Genomic DNA, 20,062 nt, shown 5'->3' on the forward strand with positions numbered 1-20,062 from the left:
ACATAGAGGCATCTAGGGTTGGGGGTGGAGGACGGGGCCGGAGATGTAGACCGGGGAGCCTTTAGGTACAACGAACGGCTGAGACGCGGAAGTCTCACCAAAGATCTCTACCTCGTTAATAACTCCCCAAATATCTCTTCTTTGGCCTTCAGTTTATCATGTGAGAATACTGAGATTAGGCCGTACACAATTTTATCCTCATTGATCCAGTCCATGAGAAGCCTTCTCGAAGGCACAGTCTGCCATTTCATACCCTTTGCCATAGGTGGCGCTGACGCCCGGCAGGGAGAAGGCGGCAGCACATGCTGGGTTGGGGGCGATGGGCCGGTGCGCGGAGGTGGCGACGCTCTAGCCCAGAGCCGGGTATTCGGTGGCTTGGCCGGGTCTTCCCAGGGGGACTGGGGTGAGGCCCAGAACCTCTGGCCTCAGGAAGCGCATGCGCAACCGTTTCCCCCAAACATGGAGTCTTGTAGCCCAGGTCTTACCTGAATCAGGTAAGAGACGGGGCGGGCGATCAGTGACCCTCCACCCTCACCCTCCCGGCCCCCCGAAGAGTGGGTGTGGCCACACCTGGGGTCTGTGGATAGTGTGCGTGGAGCACACACCCATCCTGGGGGCCAGGCTTTGAGTGACAATGGCCCAGGACGGGGTGAGAATACGCTGGGGCGTGCAGGACCACGCTGGGGTTCGTGGGTGGCTGCCCGAGGCGTGCGCGCCACCCAAGTGCCACGTGCGCGAGGTCCTCGGCCGTCATCTCCCAGAGCCTCGGGGTCAGACGAGAACGCACACAAGTCCCCCAACCCTCGCCCCCAGGCGTGACTCCCCTTACAACATTAGTCGGCTTGACCGCCCCTCCAGGGAACCCGGACTCGAATTTTTCGGGGCGGGGGTGGGGGGTGCTGTACCTTCCCACTCGGGGGACAGCCGTAGTGGTCGTGGTCGGGAAGGTGGCAGCCACACGGGCCTGGGCGAGTGTGGGGTGCGGGGACGCGGCCACCGGGCGCCGTGACGGGGGGGGGGGGGGGGGGGGGTTTGCCCCGGGGGGTTGGAGCCACCGCCTGGGCGGTGCCAGGCGAGTGTGGCGGTCGTAAGGGGACTCAGGGACTCGGGACTCGGGAGGAAGCGCTGCAGGAGTGGTGTGGGCGGGGGGCACTGGAGGGCCTGGTGGGGGAGGACAGCTGAGGAAGGTGTGAGGTGCTGATAGCAATGGAGGAAAAGCGAAACACCTGCCTCTGGGTTGACTCATCCAGGCTGGGGGAATAATCTAATGCGGAAAGTGGTTTAAAAAAAAGAGAAAAAAGAAAAAAGTGACGTGTGGCAGTCCCCTCTTCCCCAGGCAGCTAGGAAATTGCTTGTCTGTATGAAAGAAGGTAGCTGTTTTCCTTAGAGGGCTGTGGTGAGCATCAGATGAGGTAATAATATACGTGGAAGGCAAAGAGCTGTAAAAATGCAAGAGACAATTTGGAATCCTGCAACCTACGTATCCGTGTGAGTGTGGGAGATGGACTGTAGATACGGACGAGTGGAACAGCGCCAGGTGTGGGATTATGAGAGTAATACAGAGGTGTGTGAAGATACTTTAGGGGTGCCCAGTGACATTGTAATCTATAGAAACAGCTATCTGTCACTTAGGTTCGTTTTATCTGGCTAACGGATTATTCACCTTGATGCTTCTCTATCACATCTTTTGAACTTTCTGCAGCCAAAGACTTTTACCCAGACATGAGCCTGAAGAGGAAAAAAAAAAAACAAAACCCAGTCACTCTGGGGATGTATTGATTAAGTTTGGCCGAGAGGGCGGTTGATGTAACTGTGTTGATAATTTCTTCAATTTGTCTTGCCCTCTGCTTGAAACATCACGTTGTACAAAGAGCGGTGGCCTGAGGGACAGCTAGGGAAGACCTAGTTGTGGATTTGACCCTTCCGGAGAAGGGTCACCCTGGCCAGGTTCCAATACCTCTCTGATCCTTAGTTTCCTGTTAGGTGGGAGAAAACCTTAAAGGGCATTCATGCATTCTTCCAGAGCTTGCATACCTGCCACAGAATTACCCAGCCCCTAGTGATGGGGGACCTGTCACGTCCCCAAATGGCTGAGCCACTCAGTCTCCCTAGACAGACCTGACTGTTGGAAAATTCTTTATGTTGAATCGACATCTGTTTCTCTACAATTTGCACTCATTGGAGCCATACAGAATAAAATGTCTAATGCTGCTTCCACAAATATTTGAGGACTGCTAACACATTTCCTTCTTCCCCTCACTCCACAAGGCTTCTTTTCTTCCAACTGAACATGCCCAGTTATTTTAAACAGGGAGGCAGTGTGGGGTGGTGGAAAGAACGCCAGCTTTGGAGCCAGACACATCTGTGTTCAGTTCCCAGTTCTTTACATACTAACACTCAGTGCTCTGAGCCGCTGTATCTTTCTCTGCGAGGTGTGGACGAAAATAGTCATCTCACTGAGTTATTGTAAGGATTAGGGATAAATTGGTGAAGATCCATGCTTAAAATATGAGAGCGGCTACGCCTTCAGTGACATAATTTGTAATGCATTTTAGGTGATCCTCTCTGAACGCACTCCTGTTTATGGGTCTCTTAAATTGCTTTGTAAAACAGAATGAAATACTTTCTGTGAAGTCTAACTAGCAAAATAGAGTAGGATTAGTTCATCCTGGGTACTTCTCTAATTACATTCTGCAATCTACAGTGGCATTTTTTGAGCCATATCACATTGACTGACTGTCACCTAAAGCCCTAAGTCTCTAATATGTGCTGCTGTTCGACCAAATTTCTCCCATGTTGAACTTCCTCCATTTATTTGAATCCATAATTATAGGTGGCTCTTCAAAGTGGCAGTCCCAGTTCTGTCTCGTTGTCTACAGAAATAGCCTTGTGCCTGTCACAGTATAGGTCTCAGACTGGGGTTAGAAAAATACGAGTATTGAACTTTCGGTGCCAGCCCTGCTGATCTCACACCGCTGTTGCACAATGAATGCTGAGTGTTCCGCGCTATGTTTTGCACAAACCGAGGACGTATTATGGGGGACCATCTTAGGGTTGGAATGTGACAGGAGTGCATGATAAGCTACTGGTCAAGGGAGTGCGCTGCATGGGATGTCGGTCGAGTGTGTTGTCTGCATCCAAGAACGGAAAGGGTGTACCGAGAGCAAGCCGGAGGCAGACTTTGGATTTATGTACGGTTACATGTTTTCTCAGACACTTGGACTGCTTTTTACCTTGAGCCAGATTCTCCCTGGTGGAGGAAGCTTCTTTCTGGAAGTAAGTCAGGCACATTTAGGAAATTCATTAACCCTTTGGCTCCTGGGGCATTATCGCTAGCATTTCCTCCCTCAACTTTGGAAAGCCAGTTCCCTAGCTCGAGCCAAGCCGATCTCTCATAGTACCCTCTGCGTGTTCAGACTCCTTGTCTCTGCGCTGGAGGGTCTTCCGAATGGGAATGTTTTCTTCGCCTAAGCCAAGTTCCGGGTTTGAAGGCCTCAACCCTCGATTCCTCCTTCCCCGTGGAAGCTTTTCCTAGCCACTCTGTCCAGGAGCGTTTCCCTCGAGTGCCCGATTTAGAATTCCTGTTGCCTTCGAGAGCATCTTCGGTCCCCTCTTCACCCCTCCCCCCAACAGTTTCTCCTATCTGCCCACTTGTTCTGTGGCTTTCAGAATAAGATCCTTTGTGAGCATTCAGTTCATTAAATACAAAACCGCCTTCATCTTGGGTGCTGGTGCTTCTGGTGTGGTGTGGTGTGGAATCCGTGGGGCTGCACGGTTCTATGGACGACAAATACGAAAAGAAAATAATGCAAAGGTTGTTACTGTCGTCTTCATTAAAATGGGAAAACCTGTACTCCGTTGACTGATTTAAATTTTGCTAAGTAATTAATTCAGTCCTTAAAAGGTGGTAGTTAAAATAGGTAATCCTCTACTTTTCAAGAGAGTAATTTATATTTTGGTGAGTAACCAATTAAAGCCATAAAGGGTTTACATCCATCTGTGGCTTCTCATTTTCTTTTGGACAAATTCCGAACTCCTCAGGATGAAATACTCTTTGTAGCCTAATTTTTGGCCTGTCGGCACCAGGCCTAAAGGACTTGCAGCTTTCCCCCAAAGGTTGTGCGGTCCTGCGCGCCTCCGGTGCTTTGCAAATGCCGTCCCCTCCGGTTGGAATGCTCTTTGTCTCTCTGGTAAATGTCTATTCATCATTCAAGACTACCCGCCCCCCTCCCCTTAATTACTTCCTCCCCTGTGCGCCCTCAAATTCTTGTACTTATTCAGGCAGTATTTATTAGGGGCCTGCTTTGTGGCTGGCACCGTGGCGGGCTCTGGGGATACAAAAGGTGAATAATACTTGGGCTTGGCCTTTAAGGGCCTTCCATGTTAGGGGGAGGGGGCCAACCTGTCAAAAAATGTTGCCGGGAACTGAAAGGGAAGATTTAAGCGGCATCAGTTCTTGCCTGTCTTCCCCACCGGATGGTCAGCATCTTGTGGCAGGGGCCATTTCGCATTCATCTCCGTATTTCCGGCGCTTAGCGCGCATCGTAGGTCCCTTTCACGACCCTGTTAATCGGACCCCACTAGAAATGTACCCTGGGTTGCGCCACATGTTTCGATGATAGCCCATACGTGGTGGTTCCTCCTATGGCTGGCTGGCGGCCCCTGGCTCCCTGTGCAATGTTGGGTGCCGGGTGGGCTTGGCCGGGCTCGGCGGGACTGGCCTTTTGCGATTCGTGTGCTTGCCTGCGCTGTCTGCCGCGGAACGGCCGGCGCGGGCGGGTGCGAGCGGAAAGAGAGGCCTGCAGCGCCCCCGCCGGAGGGAGCCGGCACTGCTTGGGCTGCCTGGCTCGCTCGCCGCCCGCGTGCGTTCGTCAGAGTTTAAGTTTACAGCCAGAAAATGAACACAGACACTGTGATTCTCTACACTTTTCTTTTCAAAGGCATAATATATGCCTTTTAAAGGATTATCGATGAAGAAAAAAATTCCTTCCTTCTCTCCCGTACCACTGGCGCCCTTGCGTTGTGATTCAGTCGGCATTCTAAAAAAGGGGAGTTTTAGTCGCATAAATGCGAAGATCATTGTTTCTGGTGCTGTACCGGCCCTTGGCTGGGAGCGGGTGCCCAGAGAGGGCTGCGGCGGGGCTCTGGCATGCCGACCACGTAGCGCTGCTGCAAAGGAAACGTGCCTGGCGCCGCGGCCATGGCCGCGGTTGAGCGAGAGAACCCAGACTTTTCCCCAAGTTTTGCCCTTTTTGCATCCTAGCCACCACCCCCCCCCCCCCCCCGAATTAGCTGATGAGATTGGTAGGAGGTCCAGCAGAGCTTATTGTTTCCTAGCCATTCGGTTGTGTCCTTGGTGGTTGCCCACAGCTCGGGACCTGCGAGGTGTGGGGCACTCGAAGACCACTGCTTTGGACGGAACCCATGCCTCGGGCGTGGTATAGACCGAGAGCGGGCACCACAGCTGGCCACCCTGAGCCCCACCACACCTGAGGTCGAGTGGCCACCTCTGGGGTTGGGGAACCTGTGGGTGGTGGTCCACGGGTGGGGGTGTATGTTCGGGTTTCGGAGTCTGCCTTTTCCTGTGGCGTTAACTCGCCAGAGGAGAATTTCTGCTGCGGAACCTGGAGCTCAGAGTTGGGGGGGGGGGGCTTGTGAAGGAGCAGCGGAGCGCTGTCGGGGTCGACAACCCTAAAGGTGCCCCCTAGAGGAGCTGCGGTGAGAAGAAAGTTCCATCCCTGCGGCGGCGGCAGGGCTGCGGGGAGGGCTGGTGGGGAGAGGCGTTGGCTGCGGCGGGAGGGGCACTGCGGCGCGGTGGGCGGACCAGGGGCGGGGCGCGGGTGGGCTCTAAAAGTCGGTGCCCACTCGCTCGGCACTGCCGCGGCAACCAGCGCCTCTCCGTCCTTCCTCTGCGGCAGCCGCGTCTCGGGCAGTGCCGCAGCGCACTCCCGGGTGGCCGCTCGCTGCTTGCCGCGGCCGGCGCCGCCCTCGCGGGCTGTAGGCTGCGCCTTGCTGCCGGCCGGCCCTGGCCTGCCGCGGGTGCTGCGGCGCCCGGTGCTCCAATCCCGTGTGCCGGGCGGCATGGGATAAGACGCGGCCATGGTGCGCCGAGATCGCCTCCGCAGGTGGGTGCGCGCGGCCGGCGCGAGGGGGTGTGGCTGGCTCAAAGCCGCCGTCCGGGAGAGGGTGCGGGCCAGCTGGTGGGGATGTGCGTGTCCGTGCCGGGGTTGCCGGACCTCGACTCCCGTGAGGGAAGACCCCACCCGGGCTGGTGGCGGGGGGCGGGGGGGCGCGCCTGCCTGTCCTCTGAGCCCCGTCTGCCTACTTGGGAGGGGATGTCACTCCTGCACGCAGTAGAATGTGCAGGGCTGGAGATCTCCCAGATTTGGTATTTCTAGACCCTGGTATCGCTCGGATGCGATTTAGGATTTCGAGACCCCAACGTTGCCATGGCGTCATTTAGGATTTGGGGACCCCGGCGTCACCCTGGCGCGATTCAAGACTTCTAGACCTCAGCGTCACCCTGGCGCAATTTAAGATTTCTAGACCGCGGCATCGCCCTAGGGCGATTCAGGGTTTTTAGACCCCGGCTTTACCCTAAGACTCTGGGATTTTTAGACCCCGGCATCGCTCTGGCGCGATTGGCGCTCTAGGTCTTGGTATGGCTCAGATGCGATTTAGGATTTTGAAACCGGGCATTGCTCTGGCGCGATTTAGAACGTCTAGACCCTGGTGTCGCCTTGGCGTGATTTAGGATTTTTAGACCCCGGCGTCACCCTGGCGCGATTTAAGATTTCTAGACCCCCGCATCATCTCGGCGCGATTTAGAATTTCGAGACCCTGGTATTGCTGTGGCGCAATTTGGGATTTCTAGACCCCAGTATCGTTGTGGCGCGATTTAGGATTTGAAGACCCTGGTATCGCTGTGGCGTGAGTTACTGCGTAGGTGTGACTAGAACCGTGTGCAGTACCGTATCACCGAGGCGTAAGTATTTTTCGGATTTCAGGAATGAGAAGCCAAGCGAAAATGATTACTTGACCAAACTGTCCTAATGTTACACGTGAATTGTTTGCATTGGTTTACACAGTAGTTCACAGTCTCAGCGCGATGCCGTAAGGTCGCACGTTTGGTGGTTTTAAATGTATTTTTTCCTCTTTATGAGACGAAGAATTCAAGGCTTGTAGAGGTTATTAATTTCCAGAAGGTTTGCTCCTGGGGTTTGCAGGATTTATACTTTTGACTCGTGGTTCATTAAGTAATGGGGATTTTGGTCAAAAAATGTTTAACCCGTTTTGGCTACTGACTGCCAGATTGTTTCCCTGCTAAAAATCCTAAAATGGTGTTAGAGGCATTTTTACGGAGGTATGAAACCAGAAAACGGCTTCCTGAAAGGTTGCCTCTTTCCTTTCTCGGAGTAAAAGAGGAGGTGTAGAGGGTGGAGGTGTCGGGAGTGGAAAGTATACAGTCGTTGTCCCCCCCCCCCCCCTCGCCCCCTGCAGCCTTCTGCTTGCTCCTCTAGTAGCCCCTCCCTGGCTCTGTGCTGAGTCATTGCAGATATGCGTCTGCTGAAACCCCTGAATGAATGAGATGAAGAAGCCCAGGTTGGGGCGGCTGGTTGGGGGGGAGAGGGGTGGCGGTGATGAAATGTATGAGCTGAAGTACAGGACAGATGATAGCTAAACCTGATGCCTTTTGTCATCTCATTTTTCAAGGAGGTACTGGGTTGTAGCCTGCCACAATTAGGGGGTGAAAATTGTGATAATAATTATCATGTTTGCGGGCACTTTTTGGAATCGTAATATTAACTTGAAAGGTGCGACCAAATCATTGGGTCTGTTTTATGGACAGCTACTTTGGAGGAAGAAAAAAAAAAAAAAAGACTGCCCTAAGTGATGCCTAAAAAAGAGAGATGCTGCTCAGATTTTTTGAGGGATTTTTTTTTTTTTAACCACTGTGGAACCACAGTCTCACTTGTTTTAGAGTTAAAAAAAAAAAAGTATTTTGTGAGTTGGATCAGTTTGTGATGGGTAGGGGTTGTGTCCAGTCTACAGGTAATATTGGTGGAAGGGTCTGTGTACTCGCACAAAGCTGTCTCCAGCGGGGCTTTAACAGTTGGGTTCCCTAATTTGTAAGCTCTGTTTTCTTGACAACTCTTACTTTAGTTTTAGAAAGTATTTCCAATCTGGTTATTTTGAGAGCCCTTCCATTCTACTGCTGATTCTCTCCCTGGTGACTATTCGAAGTCATAAGCTAGAAACAGAACTATTTCTAATTCCTGTTTAGCACTCACCTGGACCTTTGACTGACCTGGACCTTTGAAGTCCTGGGCATGAGAAGGTTGGGTATGCAAGCCAGCCCTTTCTTTCCAGAGACCAAAGCAATTTCCAGATGTTGGGTATGAGCTCTGCCTTTTTTTTCTTTTCTTTTTTTTTTTTTTTGAGGTGTGTGCAGGGTGGGAGGTAGCAGTCCTAAAAAATTAAATAAATGGGGGCTTCCTCAAGAGTCTGCTCAGTAGAGCAGAAATATAATCTCCTGCCCTGAGCTCTCAGGAGATTAGATACTGTGGGTCATGACAAAGCTGCTTATGTTGGAATACGCAGTGCACCGAGGGTCCTACGTTCACAGACGGTTTACCTGGAGCCGTTTCTCAGCACAGATCGAGAGAGCAGGACCAAGTGGGGCTTCACTGGGGTCAGAGAACTGATAAATATTAAAAAAAATTAAAAACGGCTCTCTGCTTTAAGGACAGAGGATACTACGACATGCTTTTTAAAAAATCATTCGTAAAAAACTACATCTGTGTATCTGTATATAACACTTTACTGGTTGGGGGGGGTAGAGCTTATAGTGTCAATATGAGGGAAATCGTTACTGTTTTCTGGGGAAGCTTTGATAAAAGCCAGTGAAAAGGGGCACAATACTTCTTTTGACTTCACATAAAAAAACCTCTTCTCGTCTGGGGAAAAGCACAATGGGAGGAAGGAGAAGCACACTGAGGGATTAAAGTGGGAAGGAGAGGGGGAAGATTACGTCTTAAAATAATAGATTTTTCCCTAGCATGGTGAGCAGTTATGGTGACTGCGTAGCAGGCAGAGGTGTGCTTACGTTCTTCTGGGTAAACTTTCTGCCGTGCGTCATATGGAGGGCCAGGCAGTCGCTGCACGGTACAGAGTTTTCCCACCCCATCTTACCGCTTTGGGGCGTGTTGAAGCATGTGCGGTTCGTCCGACTGCTTACCTCGGGTCTCTGGTTTTCCTACAGGATGAGGGAGTGGTGGGTGCAGGTGGGTCTGCTGGCTGTGCCCCTGCTTGCGGCCTACCTGCATATCCCACCCCCCCAGCTTTCCCCTGCCCTTCACTCCTGGAAGTCGTCCGGCAAATTTTTCACCTACAAGGGACTGCGCATCTTCTACCAAGGTAAGGCGAGGGCCGTTGGAGCCCCCCGCGTGTACAGATCCCATAGGTCCCACTGAGGTACTCATTTGGTGTCCATTGGTCTCTGTTGCCCTTCAGTGATGGCGGGGAAAAGCCCCATTTTCTGGGCAGTGTGCTTGAAGGAGTGAACTAATTCCCCTCATTAACTCCATAGCAGGGAAGCTCCAAGCAAACTGCTGGGGGGGGGGGGGGCGGTGCGGGGGCGGTGGAATTAATTTCAATTTCTGTAGAACTGACTTTTCAGTATAATTTTTCTTCATAGCCTCATTTGTATTGATAGATATTGGTTTTCTCTTTTGAGCGCCCCTAGTGTCGGGTAATATAAACGGTATTCAGCAGACCTACCGTTGGTTCTGTTTCCCTCCGTCCCTGATTTCATTTTATTGTGTTCTATAAAGATGATTTGTTGCATGCGTAACTAAATGCGATTTAAGCCTTATACCCTTGTATAAATTAATTTGCTGATGATAATTATTATGACTGCTCCTTGTCAAGTAATTATCATATGCTAGTCATTGGATTAGGTTTTCCATCTCCATTATTGCGTTTAATCTTTACAACAGTACTTGGATATAGGCGCTATTAACCCCTTTTACAGGTAAAGAAATTGTGAAACAAGATTGGGAAAGATTTCTTTTGGGCGGGGGTCAAGAGCAATAACGAAAAATGTTTGTCATAAACCGTTTTTCATTATTGCTCCTGACCTCCTCTCATTTGCTGTATTCAATTAAGTAAGTACATAATTTCCTCTATCCCGGTCATTTAATTGTTTCTAGTTTTTTAATGTCTCACATAGTCAATGTTGAAAGGAAATCTTCACGTATATGCTTAACATATTTATTTTTTCCATGTATTTTCACACTATACTACTTGTAAACGGAATGATTTTATTTGCATGGACTCTCAAGAATTTTTCTTTAATTCTCAAGAATATTTTTAATTGCTTTTGATTAAATTATTTTTGCAAACCTTCTCAAATCTCACGCCACTGGCAGTATGTATGAATGTGCCCGTTTTAAATCTAATACTTTTAACGAGACCTTTCACTGTTTAAATGTTTGCCTAATTTAAAAGATGCCTGTGCATTAGAAAATGTTCATGTCTGTGTTAATATTTTTTTATACTTGTTAGAACTTTTAACAGTTTGAGCAGTATGCTTTTGATACTGGATTGGGTCTCCCCTGGGGGAAATAAAAGTGCTGGACAAATAGAATAAACTAAGGTGTCCACCAGGTTGAGGAAGAGTTGCCATATTTCAGAGAATTTTTGTGAGGCCATTAATAAGGGACAAAAAATCTGTAGTGTTTATGTTGTGATGGTATACTTCTAACTGTGCAAGTTTACTTTTTACTGTGAAAAACAATTTACATATTGGTAATATAAAGAAATGGGGAAATACTTTAAAAAAATCTAAGTGAAATTAAGCAGATTGCCTTCAAGTATTTTCATATAAAGTGTGCTATTTACAAGTTTTTAATATATAGATGAAAAGAAAATCATCAAATGCCTGTTTTTACGTAAAGCAGTAAGCTTGCATTTTAAAAATGAATTTATTTTTATTTCATTAATTTAGGCAGGGTTTCTTGTCCTTTATACCAGATTATGTAGCTTTTAATATTTTCAAGATTATTTTTTAAGGCAGCCAGCCTAACTGATTTCTTTCCTTTTTCCCAGACTCTGTGGGTGTGGTTGGAAGTCCTGAGATAGTTGTGCTTTTGCATGGCTTTCCAACATCCAGCTATGATTGGTACAAGGTAATGAAATCAGATTTCTAGATCCTACTATATCTTTAAAAATCCAAAATCAAGGACTGTGTTATCAGGACTGCAAGGTTCTTAGCTATTTGAATTGCTTAATAAAACAGGATTAAATGTAGAACTGTTTCTCATTTACTGTGCGAGAGTAGAAAACCCTTGGGTGATCTGGAAAGGATCATTGACAAGTTAAAAATGCTCGAGTTTTTCCCTGAATGGAGATTATGAGTAAACCAAGAGGATCATCTGTGGGCCTGTGGTGGTTTCATGAGATTTTTTTATCAAAGTCTGTTTGTTAAGTCAAGATGGGGATGAAGCTCTTGTACTGTAGGTTGGAGGAGCGCAGGATTACAAAATCCAGATCCTCTTTTTCGTTCTTGTAGATTTGGGAAGGTCTGACCCTAAGGTTTCATCGAGTGATCGCCCTTGATTTCTTGGGCTTTGGCTTCAGTGACAAACCGGTAAGCGGCATCTAGATGGGACCGGTGGTTTTTTTTGGTGGAAGGGTGGTGTTGGATGACAACAGAGGGTCAGGCTGGCAGACAGATCAGCACTCATGACGTCATCCTGTATATCTGGGCTTTCTTCTCCTTAGAGACCACATCACTATTCCATATTTGAGCAGGCCAGCATTGTGGAGGCACTTTTGCGGCACCTGGGGCTCCAGAACCGCAGGATCAACCTTTTGTCTCATGACTATGGAGATATCGTTGCTCAGGAGCTGCTCTATAGGTCAGTGAGGTCGTAGACTTCAGTACTGCTCACAGGTATCGCTGGTTTAAAGTGCTGGGAAAAATAAATTGTTCCTGGGTTCTTTCTAGTCCTTTTCCCTCTCGGGAGTTTGTCTTCAGCTGCTGCGTTGGTGTGTGTCCACTGAGTTAGATGTGTGTTTCCCTCACCCATTTCTAGGTTCAAGCAGAATCGATCTGGTCGGCTTACCATAAAGAGTCTCTGTCTGTCAAATGGAGGTAACTGCCGTGGTGGTGGGCGGAAAGTGAGGTGTAGCCTCAAAGGGCCACATGTAGATATCAGGTCGACATCTAAACAGTAATCTCATGATATTGCAGGCAGACATAATTACACCAGAGGATCTTGACCTTTCTTATGCCACGAACCACGAAATCTCTAATGAGATTTGTCGACTCTTTCTCAGAACGTTTTTAAACATGGAAAATAAAACAAATAGGATCACGAAAGAAACTGCTCGTGTCGACAAACAGCTAATAAAAAGCTGCGTTACAGTAACACGTGTTTCTTTGTAAATGCATCGCGCAGCAAGATCTGTGGGTGGGTCTAGCAACAACCACGGTTGGTCGTGAGGAGAGCACTCGCTGCAGCAACTGCAGTGGGTTATGCAGATAGTTGTGATGAAACCACAGGCGCTTCTGATACCCTGTGGTTTGTTCCAGAAACTCTTAATCTTTCAAAAAATGTTTATTTTTATTTATTCTGGAAAGAGAACCCCAAGCAGGCTCCGTGGTTGACAATGCAGAGCTCCATCTCACAAACAGTGAGATCATGACCTGAGCTGAAATCCAGAGTCAGGTGCTGAGCCACCCTAGCGCCCCCCCAAAAACTCTTAATTGATGGTAATGCCAGGTTTCACTTAGAAATTACTGAGCCTTTGCTTCAATCTTTTGGAGAGGGTTCTTTTTCCTTGTGTGCCATTGAGCCTGACTTGTAAGTAAGTCCATGAATATCCGGATGTCCCCTGAATACCATAAGGGCAGATTCGGACGGGAGTCTCTCCCTTTATCAGTGATGCTCATGGCTTTCTCTCATTGACTCTGGAGAAAAATGGAAAAGGAAACTCTAGGTTTTTTTGGTTCCCCGCCCCCGCCCCCCCCCCCCCCCCCCCCCGGGACCTACAGTTCCTGAAAAAAAACCACTGGTTTCTTTTGTAGCCCAAATCACTAACAATACTAGGTACTGTGAAGAATGGAAAGAAAGGCCAAGGGAAGTCAGGCTCAGTCAGCATTATGGACGATCACATACATTAGCTTTCCCCTGTTTTTCTAACTTACAATGGGGAAAGTAATCCCAGCAGGACAGAATCTGACCTGTTAAACAGAGAATTCCCTGGAGAAATAATTAGATGAAAGAACTAAGTTTTGTTTATTTTATCGTTTCTGGCAATCAAGGCCCCAAATGTGACAGTAAATCGGGAGATAGTCTCCGATAATGAGCCTGTGTTTGACTTAAAATTGTTGGTAAATAACTAACATGAGTCTCTTCTTCTCCTATAGGTATATTTCCTGAGACTCACCGTCCTCTCCTACTCCAAAAGGTTGGCTACTCCAGTGACAAAATTTTGAGTGTTTTTTTTTTTTTTAACGTTTATTTATTTTTGAGACAGAGAGAGACAGAGCAGGAATGGGGGGGGGGCAGAGAGAGGGAGACACAGAATCCGAAACAGGCTCCAGGCTCTGAGCTGTCAGCACAGAGCCCGACGCGGGGCTCGAACTCACGGACCGCGAGATCGTGACCTGAGCCGAAGTCGGCCGCTTAACCGACTGAGCCACCCAGGCGCCCCCAAAATCTTGAGTTTTCAAGATTTATACCAACATAAATAATGCTAGGACCTTTATAAGGGCCATACCTGCTGTAATGGGCTGTAGTTAAAATGCTCTCCTCAGGAATTTACGTTAATAAAGTTAGTTTTTTCCTTCTGTATCCGCAGATACAGCAATGGAAGCAGTTTCTAGGTAAAGCCTCCTTTCTGAGAAGAAGAGATCAACAAATACTTGGAGAAACACAGCTATCTAGAGATTTGTGTCATTAGCATGTTGTCTGAACAGATCAGATCCTAAAGTTGAATACGTCAGTTAGAAATCTTAGGGATGTAGTGAAGCGTACAAAGGTAATCTTAAAGGGAACCACAAATAGGTCTGCCTTCCGTGAGAGAGCAGGTAGGCAAAACAAGAAGCGAAAAGCCAGTAAGGGAATGTTCCAGTCGAAGGACATTGGGCTTAAGTCCTTTTTAAATTCCTAATGTGAAACTTCTGTCCTGGTTAGTGGTTTTCTTTCTCTAAATTCCTGATGTTTACCTCTTTGCCTACAGCTCCTCAAAGATGGAGGCGTGCTGTCACCCATCCTGACACGATTGATGAACTTCTTTGTATTCTCCCGAGGGTGAGTCATTACTGATTCGCTATAGCCCGGGAACAATGTAGTGAAAAGCTGCCATTAACATTCCGGGCCAGGGTTTGGTATTTTAAGACACAGATGTTGGCCATTGGCCAGGGAAGTGGTAGTAGAAATTCACAAATCAGTTAAGGGTCAGACTCTGTGACCCGTGAGGTTCCAGTCATACTTAACATTCTGGATTCTTTAACATGCACCTGTGTCTTTCTGCTCTTTCGGGCTCTTTCAGTCTCACCCCAGTCTTTGGGCCGTACACCCGCCCCTCTGAGAGCGAGCTGTGGGACATGTGGGCAGGGATCCGCAACAATGACGGAAACTTAGTCATCGACAGGTAAGAAAAAACACTTTGTTTTGGTTTCCAGAGCAGCTCTGGTTTGGGAAAGTGGGCAAAGCCGTCGGATTCCTCCTTCTGTTCCTTGCTAGCTTGTTCCCTCTCACGAGGGGGTCCGTTATGGTCTGTGAGGCAAACGAGAAAGTCCTGCGCTGAGAAGAAAGAAGTGGAGAATAGTGAGCCCTGAGCTGAAGCCACGTGGTACAGAGTTTAGCTAAACGGCTGCAAATTCTAATGCCAACTCAGCAACCGGCCAGTTGAGTTTAGCAAATCCTACTTTGGGCTTTTTGTTAATATTAAAGTGCTTCAGAATGTCTAATCATAGTTGCGAAAGGAGCCTCGTACCTCCCAAGGCACAAGTCCCTTCCTTTTTCGTGTCTTTCCCATTGCAGCAGGGACTGAGCGGGAGAGCTCGCTGTCTTGTACAAAGCATCCTCAGGCCGCGGTTCAAGTGAGAATGTGGCGGCTTTCATTTTAGGATGCCTTTGCATCCCTGTAACAGTAGAGATTTCTTGTCCTACTCTTGCTGACTTACCTGTCCTGTAGTCTCTTACAGTACATCAACCAGAGGAAGAAGTTTAGAAGACGCTGGGTGGGAGCTCTTGCTTCTGTAACTATTCCCAGTGAGTATTTCTGTATTACGTGTTGACAGGAATACTGAGGGACTATGGAGCTAAAATAATTGCCAGATTTAGCAAATACAAATACAAGACGCCCAGCTAAATTTGAATTTCATATAAACGGCAAGTACTTTTTTTAGAATAAGTATGTGCTTTGCAGTATTTTGACATCTTTATACCCCCCCCCCAAAAAAAAATCATCATTTCTTACCTGAAATTACATTTAACGGGGCATCTCTTATTTAATCTGGCAGGCCCTACTCCCAGCATCTGGACACCAGTGACACGAGGTGTAGAGTGAAGTGTGGAAAACAGGGAGATGCCACTGCAGAGGTAGTTGGGGTCACTGTCAGGAGTGGGAGTTGGGCCGGCTCTCGTGCTGGGCCTTGTCAGCGGCTGCCACGTTAAATGCTGAGGTGCCTCAACAGAAGGTGGTGTAGATGCTAATTGAGAGGCTGGAGGTGTTTTGTGCTCGCGTGTCTGTTCGTTCTTACAGATTTAAAAAGAAAAACCTCAGTGCAGTGTCTCATCCATAGTAGCTGGTGCCCAAGACTTAAAACGTCAGCGGTCAGTTATAACTGAAGAGAGACCTAAATAATGATGGCATCCTGGATTCATAGGAGGAGAACATGCACAGTGTGGCTTAGTCCCCTTGGTCCAGGCACAGAAGAGCTGGAGGAGGGACTGAGTGGCTGTGTACAGGAGAACTGTCCCCAATGGACTAAGTGTTAGGCTTATTCCCAGGAGCTCCTTATAGCCTACTCATTAAAAGGAGCTAGATTTTCTAAGCATAAAATTAAAAAAAAATTTGTTTTAACATTTATTTTTGAGAGAGAGGGAGGGAGAGCCTGCGCGGGAGAGGGCCAGAAAGAGGGTTGGAAGCAGGCTCTACTCAGTGAGCACAGAGCCCGACACGGGGCTCAAACTCACAAACCAAGCCGAAGTCAAGAGTCGGCCGCTTAACTGACTGAGCCACCCAGGCACCCCTAAGCATAAAAGATTTTTTAAAAAGATACTTAGAAACAAAAAATAAACAAGTGGGACCTTCATCAAACTAAAAAAGCTCTGTATAGGTAAAGAAACCATCAACAAATGGGAAAAATGTTTGCAAACCATGTATCTGACAAGAGGTTAACATCCAAAATGAATGAAGAACGTGTATACTCAATCGCAAAGAAACAAATAAGCCAATTAAAAACTGGGCAAAAGACGCGAATAGATACTTCTGCAAAGAAGGTATAGGAAAGGCCCACAGGTACATGAAGAGAGTTCAACATCACTAGTCATTAGGAAAATGCAAATTAAAACCAGAATGAGATATCACCTCACACCTGTTAGAATGGCCATCAGCAAAAAGACAAGAAACAGTAAGTGTTGGTGTGGATTTGGAAGCAAGGGAACCCTTGTGCAGTGGTGGTGGGATTGTAAATGGGGACAGCCACGGTGGAAAATAGTATGGAGGCTCCTCAAAAAAATGAAAATAGAACCACCCTATGATCTGGCAACTCCACTCCTGGGAATACATCCAGAGGAAATGAAAACACTTAACTCGAAAAGGTTTCTGCACCCCTGTGTTCATAGCTGTGTTGTTTATGATAGCCAAGACATGGAAACAGCCTGCATGTCCATCTATCAATGAATGGATAAAAAAGTTGTGGTATATATGTATGTATACAGTGGGCATTATTCAGCCATAAGGCAATCTTCCTATTTGTGACAACGTGGATGAAGCTACAAGGCATTATGCTAAATGAGAGAAGTCAGACAGAAAGACAGATACTGTATGATCTCACTTACGGAGATCATACTGTGGAATTTAAAAAAACTCCCCCAAACTCAGAGGACAAGAGATTGGATCCGTGGTTACCAGAGGTGGGGTGGGGGAGAAGCTGGAGGAAAGCAGTCAAAATGTACAGACTTCCACTTACGAGTAAGTACTAGGGATGTAACGTACAACGTAACGACTATAGCCAACAAGAAAGTTGTTGAGAGAGTAGATCCTAAGAGTTCTCATCACAAGAATTTTTTTTCCTTTTTCATCGTATCTATACGAGGTAGATGTTAACTTGTTTCAGTAATCATTTCACAAAGTGCACACACCAAATCGTCATGCTGTATGCTTTAAACTCAAATAGTGACGCATGCCCATTATTTCTCAATGAAGACTGGAAAAACAATTTTTTTGAAGGGGTAGGAGAATACATTTGAGACCTTTAGTAATTCATTCCTCTTCTCTTTCCTAGTTCATTTTATCTATGGGCCACTGGATCCCGTAAACCCCTATCCAGAGTTTTTGGAGCTGTACAGGTGAGTCTCCCTCAGGGGTCTTTGTTTTGTTCCTGGTGACAGTGGTGAACAGGATAGCCGCTGTCTCTGCCCTCACTGGCTGTTCATCTAGGAAACACATAAAAAGATGAATTGGGGAGTCTTATTTTCGTAAATGGAAAGATGAAAAAATTCAGGTTTACGTTGTCTTGATGTACATGGCCTGTTTTCACTGTCATGGCTACCACATACTCCTAGGTGTACAGGTAAGAAAAAGCTGTCATGTGAACCAAGGAACGGAAGTAGATCTGTTTTAAATGTTTGCTTTAGTCTGACTGTAAAACTCCTCGACCTCAGCTGAGCAGACCGTAAGGAGAGCTTGAGAAGAGTTCACTGTGGAAAAGTGCCTTCTCCTTGGTTGTTATTTTCTCTAGGTGCTTAACTTACTCAGAAGGTGTTGGAATACGAAATCTTGATTATGTCACATGAGACTGTCCCATACCTTCACACGGCCTAGCAGAAACAACCCAGTAGTAACTAGTGTACATTTAATTCTAAACGGAATGCCCCCCCCCCCCCCCCGCCCCGCCCCATCTCCTGCCAGGGTTAAGGAAGGCCTTTTGTTATCTTTACTTGGACGGTTAGTTTCTGAATGGCCCACTCGTTTGATGCCTCATGCTTCTCTAAGGAGCTGGAAGTCCTCTTGCCTGGGCAGGTGTTGCAAAGTGTTACATTTTCAAGTTGTTGTCTGTTGGGTTATGAACAGTTAAGAACTAGTCTGCTTATGTCATAAATGGAATTGGCAGGTTTACCCGCCTAAGATACAATTCCAAAGTAGAAGGTGAATAAGCTCTTTGTTGGTTCCTTCCAGTGTGGTATGTCCGTAAGGGCATTTACTGGGGCTGCCCACTGGCTTGCATCCCTCCCCTCCCTCCAGCCTCAAGTTCACCTACATGCTGTTCTCTTCCACTAGGAAAACGCTGCCGCGGTCCACAGTGTCGATTCTGGATGACCACATTAGCCACTATCCACAGCTAGAGGATCCCATGGGCTTCTTGAATGCATATATGGGCTTCATCAACTCCTTCTGAGCTGGAAAGAGTAGCTTCCCTGTATTACCTCCCCCACTCCCTTACCTGTTGTGTATTCCACTTAGAAAGAAATGCCCAAAAGAGGTCCTGGCCACCAAACGCTATTCTCTCACAAAAGTCCACCTGACTCACTTGTGATCAGCATATAGTAAAAAGCCCACGGAAGCTCTGGCTAAGGATGGCCCGAACAGTCCACCTCCCATTCGTCTAACATCTGAGCGAGTGTATGGACTTGCCTTTGTCTTTGTGCTATCAGAAAATTCTGATGAGCATGACTACTCACAGATTCAGAAAGACAGACGTTTTGAAGGTCTTTCTGACAATTCTGTGGACTTTTCTGGAATATTTAGAAATGCTCATTTCTGGCCCATCCTCGATTGGAATCCTATGGTAAAGAATGAGGAGAGGGGGTCTCCTTACCTGTCCTCACATGGCCGTAAGGGCACACGCTTTCATAACTTCTCTAAGCAACACGGCTTAGTGAGAGTGAGTCGCCCTTGTCATAACTTTGGATTTCGTTCCATCAGCTGCTTTTAATTATAGGCATTTTGTTGACCTAGGTTTTGGTTTGAATATGCAGTATTCTAAGTATACTTTAATACTATGATTTACCTGCACGTATTATATGTATTTTATAAGGATACTAAACCAGCAGATACTCTGGCAGAGTAGTGAACCTTATTCAACAGGTTTCATTTCTGAGTAAATTGAATTAAACCCAGACTATTTACAGAATTTCCTAAAATCACAGGATGTTAAGGACCAGTAGCATCCTTGCCAGAGATTTACTGTTATTAGCTAATTCTAACAGCAAATAACAGTCTGACTCTTCATACCTCAGTGCTTAGAAGCATGTCCCTCCTGAGCTGGAGGGGAGGGGATCGTTGTATAGTCCAAGTTACCGTGCTGAATGTACATGGATTCCTTTTATGACGATTACTTAACTTCTCGTTGGTTGTCCTAGAGAAGCTTCCTCTCGTAGCTCAGTAATTCCTGTACTTTGTAGACAGGAAAGTTCTGAAACTTTAAGAACAAATTCTGAAAGGCCTATGCGCAAATGGTGCTGAATACGTTTTTTTTAAGCCACAGCTTCACTGTCTTAGTCAAAACAGGATGATTGAGTGATTATTTTAAATTCTTTTTTTTTTTTTTATTAGCAACTTGAAGTATAGCGACTGAAACTGGAATAAGTGTTTATTTTCTATTAATAAAAATGAATTTTGACAAAAGTGGACTCCGGCTTCCCCTCCCCCACCACCCCTCTGGGATAAAAGCTTTCCAACATTGTCAGGAGCTTTCAGACACACATTAGATTAAAGAATGTGATGAAGTTAAGCAGCTGGGGTACAGGATAGTATTTGATTTGCAACATCACCCAAAGCTGTACTATCATACCAAAGTTGACCAAGTGTTAATTTAAAA

The 20,062-nt window shown here is 47.1% G+C and overlaps 1 protein-coding gene and 2 long non-coding RNA genes across 5 annotated transcripts; 1 reads left to right on the forward strand and 2 right to left on the reverse strand.

The window, feature by feature from the left end:
- Positions 1-409: 409 nt before the first annotated feature.
- On the forward strand, positions 410-19,869 carry MEST (mesoderm specific transcript). 3 transcript variants are annotated; one of them, XM_047840346.1, is made up of 12 exons: positions 410-494; positions 9,263-9,417; positions 11,110-11,189; positions 11,573-11,650; positions 11,785-11,921; positions 12,099-12,157; positions 13,436-13,476; positions 14,251-14,321; positions 14,563-14,664; positions 15,211-15,287; positions 17,528-17,591; positions 18,523-19,869. In XM_047840346.1, the coding sequence occupies exons 2-12, from the start codon at positions 9,264-9,266 to the stop codon at positions 18,638-18,640; spliced, it is 981 nt and encodes a 326-aa protein (XP_047696302.1). In that variant the 5' UTR covers positions 410-494; position 9,263; the 3' UTR covers positions 18,641-19,869. The 3 variants fall into 3 exon arrangements, with proteins under 3 accessions (XP_047696302.1, XP_047696293.1, XP_047696312.1); XM_047840337.1 differs by lacking the exon at positions 410-494 and adding an exon at positions 5,895-6,125; XM_047840356.1 differs by lacking the exons at positions 410-494; positions 18,523-19,869 and adding exons at positions 5,895-6,125; positions 15,539-15,617.
- Positions 11,884-15,621, reverse strand: LOC125155281 (uncharacterized). Its single transcript, XR_007148117.1, has 3 exons — positions 15,496-15,621; positions 14,237-15,337; positions 11,884-12,976 (listed from the first exon to the last, which is right to left on the reverse strand). It is a non-coding gene; the product is annotated as an uncharacterized LOC125155281 (long non-coding RNA).
- LOC125155278 (uncharacterized) lies at positions 17,448-18,527 on the reverse strand. The gene is made up of 2 exons (XR_007148116.1): positions 18,183-18,527; positions 17,448-17,678 (listed from the first exon to the last, which is right to left on the reverse strand). It is a non-coding gene; the product is annotated as an uncharacterized LOC125155278 (long non-coding RNA).
- Positions 19,870-20,062: the final 193 nt, after the last annotated feature.

The sequence above is a fragment of the Prionailurus viverrinus genome, chromosome A2 (genome assembly GCF_022837055.1).
Source record: "Prionailurus viverrinus isolate Anna chromosome A2, UM_Priviv_1.0, whole genome shotgun sequence".
In the NCBI taxonomy this organism is placed as follows: Eukaryota; Metazoa; Chordata; class Mammalia; order Carnivora; family Felidae; genus Prionailurus; species Prionailurus viverrinus.